This window comes from Malus domestica, chromosome 12 (assembly GCF_042453785.1).
Source record: "Malus domestica chromosome 12, GDT2T_hap1".
Lineage (NCBI taxonomy): Eukaryota > Viridiplantae > Streptophyta > Magnoliopsida > Rosales > Rosaceae > Malus > Malus domestica.
Genome location: NC_091672.1, coordinates 13,152,176 through 13,161,553, shown reverse-complemented (window position 1 = coordinate 13,161,553; position 9,378 = coordinate 13,152,176). Strand labels below are relative to the sequence as shown.

The 9,378-nt window shown below is 36.6% G+C and overlaps 1 protein-coding gene across 2 annotated transcripts; it reads right to left on the bottom strand.

Annotated features, from left to right (window-relative positions):
* Positions 1 to 285: 285 nt before the first annotated feature.
* On the bottom strand, positions 286 to 4,552 carry LOC139190212 (phosphatidylinositol 4-phosphate 5-kinase 4-like). 2 transcript variants are annotated; one of them, XM_070810158.1, is made up of 8 exons: positions 2,845 to 4,552; positions 2,530 to 2,697; positions 2,144 to 2,300; positions 1,928 to 2,047; positions 1,648 to 1,841; positions 1,232 to 1,359; positions 1,055 to 1,127; positions 286 to 878 (listed from the first exon to the last, which is right to left on the bottom strand). In XM_070810158.1, the coding sequence occupies exons 1-8, from the start codon at positions 4,029 to 4,031 to the stop codon at positions 587 to 589; spliced, it is 2,319 nt and encodes a 772-aa protein (XP_070666259.1). In that variant the 5' UTR covers positions 4,032 to 4,552; the 3' UTR covers positions 286 to 586. The 2 variants fall into 2 exon arrangements, with proteins under 2 accessions (XP_070666259.1, XP_070666258.1); XM_070810157.1 differs by having other exon boundaries at positions 2,144 to 2,309; positions 2,845 to 4,551.
* Positions 4,553 to 9,378: the final 4,826 nt, after the last annotated feature.

Sequence of the window (9,378 nt, the reverse complement as noted above, 5' to 3'; positions counted from 1 at the left end):
TTTAGACATTTGTTATTATTTTGTGTTCAGAGAGAAACATTATGGAATTTATATAGGCAACGAATACCATGTGGCTACTTGGATAATAAGGTAAGCCTCATCAATGTGATTACGAATGTAGTAGATCAGCAATCTTATTATAGTCTTATTCAGAAATATATGATTAGGTTAGGTGTTATTGTAAAAATAAAATAAATAAAGAGAAAAAAGAAAAGAATTGTGAGAAATTGAAGAATTCAGTTGGATGTGGTAAACTGGGGTTTTGTATAGAAATACCAAACATGATTGATAATCCAAAACCTCACTTTTACTGTATACAAATACAAATGCTACAAGTCCCATACATACACCTCTCTCTCTCTCTCTCTCTCTCAACCCCAAAGAAAGAGAGAGAATTAGATTATCAGAACACTTTGGATTCTGATACAGTTTTACAGGGGCTGCTTCTGCTCATAGCACTTTCTGTAATTTAGTGAAAATATGTACGTACTATCGTCGTGTTGATGAAATGTCGTACGAACTTACTTAATTTCAACAGTTTTCTTGCTAGTCAAGAAATGAGGAGAGAATTACTTATTTTCATGTTTCAAGTGGCCGTTTCTTCTGCAAAAACTTTGTAAATGAAATCACGAAAGCGCCTCGAATATTGCCTCGGATCAACAGCGGATATAGAAGTTGGATCATACTGGATCGACTTGTATGCATGCTCAAGCTTCTTGCTTATGTCGTAGTCTTGAAGAATGTCTATGATTCCAAAGAACATTATAACATCATAATACTCTCCTGTTGGATCTCCCACGAGCTGAAATTCGTCACTTTTTCTCTCAGTCTTTTCGACTCTTGCTGGCATGTTCAACCCCAATTTAATACTAGCCCACCTGCATCTCAAAGCCAAATCGTCATTTAAAATTTTCCTACTGGTTTTCGGTTTTAAGCAGATCAAGTCGGTTTTATGTTTTTATAATGTCTCTTGTGCTTTTTCTGTAAATACTGAGATCGGTATTACTTGTTTCAAGCACCAAGCATGAATGGTTTATGTAGAGAGAGATTTGACCTGGATGGATCTAAAAGAAGCTGATCCATGTCTGCTCGAGAAAGACGCGGTGCTCCCTCGCTGTCTTGGTCACCTGAGGGAAAGAAAACATAGCAGCCTCTTGCATGGTGAGCAAGTTGTTAATGCAAACTGAAGAAAAATATAGGACTTCATATATATAAAAAAGTAATTAATAACCAGGAGTGTGTGCTCCCGAAGGAATGAGATCCCCAGCAGCTGATGTATTTCTGAAATGCAGTCCAACCAACAGACTATAATCCATTATTCTCTCCTGTTCAAGAAACTCACAATCCCTGTCGATTTGCCTGCAAAAACACGAAACACGTTCATTTAAGTATGTACATTTAATAGTTGTCATGATAAACATTTCAGCCCAGCATGGCCACCACCAACATCACCGGTAATTTCACCAACTTAACCACCTATTACTAAGTGTGAAATTTTGTCCCAAGAGGCCTTACTCATAGTAGTAGTGAACCTCCCACGGTCCCACCACGTATATTATATTGTTATATTTCTGACGTAGGACTATATTTTCCAACATGTTGCTCCGGTATGTTAGCAAAACAATGAAAACTAAGAAAACAGTTCACCTGCAAAAATCTTGAAACCATGTCTTCTGGAGTCGAAATATGAAGTTAAGATCAAGATCTTTAAGAATGGTCATTTCATCAATCTCTGTCTCGGGCTTATCTGTTGTTCGACCGAGGGACGATCCCTTCAGGTCGAAACGTCTGTGAATGGTATATTCGGAACAGAAAAGGTTCCCCATGATGATGAACCGCACCTGGATCATAAGAAAATCGTGAATGGTTACTCAAAACTAACAGTATAAAATAGTTCTATATAGGTCTATCAGTACTTGGAAAGTACCTTCTTTTGAATAGGTTGGCCCATGAGCTTTACACAATGTAGACCATAAAATTTAGTGACCAGAGTGTTTTCGTATGCTCGAACATGGTTATAGTAGGCTGAAAGCATTCTTATAAGTACCTAATTCACCGTGAAATAGAAATTAACCAATTACTCACTTAAGACGAGTGTTGATTTGAAAGAAAAATATATGAGGGAAGTACTAATAAAACTTACTTTTACTTCTGCCTTCTTCATTGTTTTAATCATGTAGCGGTCGTCATTGGTCAAGTAAAAGAAGCTGCCACTTTTACCAGGAGAGGAGAGTTCCCGAAGTGCATCATTCCCGCAGATGGATAACATGTAGTCGGCTGGATCGACCTTAAACAACTTCCTAAGAGTCCTGAACAGAAAATGTATATGTAACGGTAATAATTGTTCGACATTCTTCTTAGGAACAAAGACTGCAATGGAGTTACTAACAACTCCCTAACAACTAATTGTTTGAGCCTTAGGAGTTCGGTGTACATCTAGCGTAATCAAGTAACATTTTTCCTTCTTTGTGGAGATAAAGCAACAGCAACAGCAACATACATGTATATTTGTTATGTACAAGGTCAGACCTGAAGACTAATGGACAGTAATCCTTCCATTTAAATTCACAGGACTGGTGCGGCGGAGTGTACTTGGAGCCTTCTGAAGGAAATCTTGTCCAATATTTTTCCTTGGGGTCAAAAGCAGAAGGCTTCAGATCAAGGGATCCAGATGGACCTGGTCTTCCAACAGAATGCCTGTGCATGAAATCATTCCACATACATCAAATGACTGGCATAACACTACAGTGTGTATGATATATTAGCAGTTGAACCAAAAAGATAAGATCGAAACAAGAAGGTGCAAACAAAATCGTACAAAGTTAATTAATAATGAATTAAAACCTGATTCCTAGCTGCAAATTGAGCATGAGTTCATAATTTTTGTGGCCCCTGCTGATTGTTTCCCCCTGTCTCCTTGCAGTCTTATGTACCCTTTGATTCCCATCTTCAACATGCAAACCCATCATATCTTCATCCAGTTCTCCCCCAACAGTAGAAGCCCTATGATCACTGGCATTACAAGGTGATTCACCGCCATGGGCACTACCATCCCACATTTGCATCCTATCAAATGGTTTATCCAGCCCGACACTTACCCTTCCATCCACCGAGATTCTTCTTGGCTTCACACTCTCACCCTTTGCTGATCTCCATACCGCAAGCTTCTTCTGCGATGGCAAAATTGAAACCTTCTCCCCTGGACAAATTATACAATTCTTCAAATCAACATTGTACACATCTTGAGGATTCCATTCAAGATGGGCGTCTGTCGATGATTGGGATGGATAATAAGTCCCGTTTTGCTCACTCAGATCCTTACTCCAATTCCCTACGTAAAGACTCCCATCAGGCCATCGGAAGGTCCCATTCCCTTTAGGTACACAATCTTCCCAATTTCCATCATACCTATTCCCATTACTCCATACAAATGTCCCTTTCCCACAAATCACTCCATTTTTCCATTCCCCTATGTAATGATTCCCATCCTTCCATTGATACCTCCCTTGACCTTCCTGCAACCCGCGTCGCCATTCCCCCTCGTACCAATCCCCATTCGAATAATTCTTAGTACCATGTCCATGTTTCAAATTCATAACCCATTGTCCCTTGTAAGTGTCACCATTAGTCCCTGTGTATGTACCATTCCCATCCATGTATCCACTTTTAAATTCGCCCTCATACGTAGCCCCCGAAGGCCAGCTGAACCTACCTTTCCCCATGGTTTTGCCTTTAAACCACTCTCCAACGTACATACACCCATCCGTCCACAAGTACTTGCCTTGGCCATGAGGGAAATTTTCGCACCAATGACCGGTGTAGTAGTCTCCATTGGGAAGGATCCTATCTGCATTATATATCATATCTTCAGGGCCACAATCACTTTCATCGCTACTATGGTCATGATCATCATCGTCTGGATGATCCACTGAAATTCCGAAAATGCTGTTAGCACGCTTCCTTGCAGCCTGTGTTTTGCGCACGGTGGCCTCCCATGCCTTGTACACACTGCTACCGCTTTCTTTGCTCATTTCTGCACCAACTCTTTATAATTTCACGTCTCCATCAATATATACACTCTTTCACAATGAAATTTTGCAAAGTAAACAAGAACGGCGATCAAGTAAATTTTGCACAACAGAAATCGTGAAAGAATTAATCAAAATAACAGTGCAGCTTCATATAATGATGATAAAAAAAAAAAAAAAATTATGAATCATCCATTCCAAGAAAAAAAATATTTTGGTACAATATTCTTTGTTTTTGTGAGAAAAGCGAAAGGAGTGATTGAACCAGATGAAGAAGTTTGTCTGTCGAAATTCTGACATGTGGATGAACTTATTTCTCTGAAATTAACATTAAAAACGGGCGTGGTTGTCGCAAGAGAATTAAGTAATTAAGGCAACATGTCACTAAATGCATGTCTAAGGACGTAGTTAGTTTGTTAATTTGTGAAAAAATGGTCATTATTTTATCAGATTATATTATTATTTCAAACATGAAGAGAAGAAAGGGAGTTTGATCATCTGGTTGTGGGTGGTGGTTGCATGGGAATTTCATGCAACGATGGGTGAGAGTGCAGTGCAACTCCTTTTCCTATATTTGTGTTTTGCTTTGTGGCTGAGAGGAAGTGTCGTTCGTTTCCTACAACCTCTGATAACCATAAAACATTTGGAACCATTCTAGTATTCTCGAAGCTTTCCTTGGCTTTCATATCCTTCCATTAATCCTCAGTGTAGTCCTAAAGACAAAGGGTGGAGAGAGAGTGTGTGTGTGTGTGTAATGTATTTGATGTAAGTTATATTACTAATTTGAACCGACTTCTTTAGATTGGAATAAGTAGTCTATTTTATACAAACAATATTCTACATTAAGCGAATTTAAATGGCAGCAAAGGAGATTTGAACTTGAGTTCATAGGAGGGAGAATCAAAACTAATCCCTCGGATATGGACTACGTAAGTTTTAGAAACACATTTTTATTGGTCTTACCTACATTTTTAGTTATCTAATTTGTGACATATGATTTAAGACAACGTGAACACCTCCCTTCATCCATGTACAAATCCTCCACCCGATAGATTATAGTTGTTTACATTATTGTCTTTTAAGAATTAAAAAAATTCTTTATAGTATAAGTAAATTAAAATCCCTTGATTCCAAAACCTAGAATTCGAATCCAAATCACCCTTTATCAGAGACTCTTCTCATCTTTCCTTTCCATTCTTCTAACTTTTTTTTTCCGGGCCAATTTTCTTCGGATTGTAGCGGGTATAGTATAGTTTAGCGGTAGAAGTACGATTCGTTTCTCCCATAACCAGTGTTTGGAGTACACAATGAACCACAAGTTCCTGTTCCGGAAAAGTTGCTTCATTTTGGCTACACAATTTATCCTATAGAAAACAGATGCAACGATCAAATCAGATGCAACGATCAAGATGCAAGTCTTCAAGTTAAGTGAGGGGTATTCTTCTTCACTTGTAAGTGAGAGGTATTAGGTTTGATTCTTACTAAAGATGAAGTCGAACCACATTATTATAACAAACCTATTGTAAGACTTAGCCCACCCCCACTCCCTTAGTGTAGATACTATCAGAGCAACTCAACCTCAAACCCCCCCCCCCCGGTCAAGAGTCAATTCAATCACCGAAATGAATAGTAATTGATTGCAATGAATAGTAATTGCCCAAATGTATCTCCACCCCTAAACTAAATAACCTAGTCAATTCGTATTAAAATATTTTTTTTATAAAATAATAAAAAAAGTGTTTTATTTTGAATTTCGGATAGGATTGTTAAACAATCTTGTCACTCCACATGTCATTATCCAAAAATACAGTTTATGTGGAAGATGGTTAGGTATTTATATAAAAATAATAAAAATTCATTTTATTTTTTCTGTATTTTTAAACAAGTTTTATTTTTAATTTCGGATAGGATTTTTAAACAATCTTGTCACTCCACATGTCATTATCCCCAAGTACAGTTTATGTGCAAGATGGTTAGGTATTTATATAAAAATAAATAAAAATTTGTTTTGATTTTTCTGTATTTTTTAAACAATTTTTATATATATTTTTTTAAATTTTTATTAAGTTAATTAATCTGAACTGTTGGATTTCAAAAAGTTTCAAATCCAACAACCCAAAAGTGGACACATGGCAGGAAAACAAGAAATATGGGCGGTCATGAGAGGTTGCTCGCGATAGAAAGGGAGAGAAAGCTGCAATGTTGAAGCTGGCAAATACCATAAGATAAACTTGTTGCAGGTAATTTCTACCAAATTCGGCTAATTTACGGGTTAATTTGTTTGCTAATTAGTTTGATAATTTGGGGATTGATAATCTGGGGGTTTGATAATTTCTTTCTATCAATTTCGTCTTCTCACCGCTGCTTCCCACTATAAACTTTTCGAATTCTTTTCGCTGTTTAGTGATATGATATTAACTAGCACTCAAATTAACCCTCTTTTTATCAATTGTAGTAAGTATGTAAGTAGGGATCGTTCTAGGCCGGGGATTAGGAGGGATTGCTAAATCACTTGAAAACTGACTCAAATACGTAAAAACAAGTTTAAAACACTAAACTAGACTCAAAGAATGCAAAACTAAACTTGGAAATACCAAAACAAACCAAAAGACTCAAAACAGCACCAAAACACTCAAAACTGCCTTAAAAACACAATCTGGGCAGTTTTGAACACTAGACACAAACTTGGACGAAATTAGGTTTTAACTTGACTTAAAACACTTAAAAACACAAACTAACTTGACTTCTAACTAATATGACTTAACAAAGAAAAGGGGGATTGATTTTGGACGAATTTAAAAACAAAACAAAACTTTGTAAACTAGAACAGTTTTTAAAACGAATTTGGTTTAAATGAATGGATGGTAAGCTAGCTAAGGGGTTCATCTCCACACATGTTATACTTGCATTCAAAACGATTTCCAATTGCTTTTCAATAACCCATGAATTCTCAACGCCCCAAGTTAATTAGGTCCGCTTAAATTAACCTTCAGATTTTCCTAACGTTATTGAATTGGATGATTGCATACGACAACCCAAAGCATTCCCCACAAGTCCCCTACATGATTGCATAATAGAGATACAAGCAAGAATCATTAAGTTCTATGAAAACCATTTGGATTTTGACTTTCCTACTCCAAGTAGGAATCCTTGTTTGAGTAGGAATCTTTATCTTCTAGGAATCCCAATTTCACTAGGAAACCTATTTCAACTAGGAATCCTAATTCAACTAGGATTCCATCTTTTACTTAGGCGCTTTCCTACTTCGACTAGGAAACCTTGTTCAGGTAGGAAACATCATCTTCAATTTCGTCCATCCTCTTGGCTCCAAGCATATGATGTCCATTCCAAGCTCTAATTTGCTCCAAAAGGCTTCAAAATGCATCCTTTTGCATACTTTGCCCTTAGAACCTGAAAACACATAAAACTAGCTTAAAAGACTACTTTACTAAGGAAAAACACTATAAATGCACAAGAACAAGCTAAACTAAGGCGCATAAATATGCTCCTATCATTTAGATCTTTATTTCTGGCTTTTGATTTGTTTATCTACAATCCTTGAGGTTGTTTTATAGCCCTTGATCTGTTTTGCTGGGTTTTTTGAACTAATTTCAAGTTCTAGGGTAGTGTTTTCAAAAATTTGGGGCTTTTCTTTGCTTTATTAAATTAGGTTGGGGAAAAGTCAATTTGCTTTGTTCAAGCTCAGTTTTCCACTCTGTGTGTGTCTTTTTTAATTCTCGAAGAACTTCTGAGGTAAATTGAGTTCTTTTGTTAATTTTGTATGGAATTGTAAAGGTCTTGTGAGACCTGATTTTAGTAGTAATTTTAATTTCCTGTGTACTTTGATTAATGATGCAAAAATTAACTTAACACACAAATTAAACCCTCTTGTTGTCAATTGTAGTAAAGAATGTAAGTAGGGATCGTTCTAGGCCAGAGATTAGGAGGGATTGCTAAAACACTTGAAACTGACTTAAATATGTGTAAACAAACTTAAAAGAATGAAATTAAACTTACAAGACTCAAAACAAAGTCACAAGACTCAAAATAGATTATAAAGACTCAAAACTGCCTAAAAACAACTCTAAGGCAGTTTCTGCCACTAACACAAAGTTTGGACGAAAATTGATTTTATCTTGACTTAAAACACTTAAAAACACAATCTAAAACAAGTACTAACTAATATGACTTAATAAAATAAAGGGGATTTTGGTTTTGGACGAAAATAATGAAAACAAAGCAAGAACAATTTAAACAGAGTCTTAGACAAATTTAGGTGAATTGATGGGTGATGGGTTAAACTATGGATGATGGGCTAGCTAGAGGGTTCTTCTCCACACATGACATACTTGCACATAAACCAATTTCCAGTTGCTTTTCAATAAACCATGAACCTCAACACCCCAGATTAATTAGGTACGCTTAAATTAATCCTTAGATTTTCCTAATTTCATTGAATTGGATGATTGCATACAACAACCCAAAGCATTCCCCACAAGTTCCCTACATGAATTGCATAATAGAGATACAAGCAAGAATCATTAAGTTCTATGAAAATCATAAGCATTGACGAAACATTTGTAACTATGAATTGCATGAAACTTATGCCAAGAATTTACTTAACATGGTTGTGACGAACAACCTTTTCTACTTGTGAATATAAGTTCATAACGATTAGGTGAAACTCCCTTACATCCTAGCATCATATTTATGCATGGAAATTAAGCGTGCACTCTCAACCAACATACACAAATTAGTTTTAATTCAAATGGATAAGTAAATTGAATTCACAACGTATGAATCACAACTGAAAGTAATCAAATCATATTGCAAGCATGAACATGGTTTCGAATTCCCCCTAGCTAAGGGGGGTTTAGTTTCTCATACTTACAAAGCAAAGATAAACAAATTTAGACATTGAAAACAAAAGAAAGAAAACACCTACACGCTCCAACGATCCAAGTTAGACAGCAAGCACATCCAAGCACTTTCCTTCCCTTCCTTTGCTACGGCACAAGGTGTTGGTGAGTGTTTGGAGGTTTGTTTGTATGGAGGAATGGATGTGAGGATGAATGGAAGTGTTTGGATGAAGGTTGTATCGAAATGGGGATGAATTCTCTAGCAAAAACTAAGCACTATGGCTGCCACACACACTTCCTTTTATAGAGGAAGTGCAAGGCAAGGAAGGTGAATTGGTGGTGTGTGCAATGATTCAAGGGTAAAAATGAAGTAATGATGCAAAGCATGGGGGGTAAAATGGAGTGGTGTTGCAGCAATGAGTGCAAGGAGTGGTGTTGAAATGATTCAAATGTGAAAGTGAAGTGATGATGCAAAGCATGGGGGGTAAAAT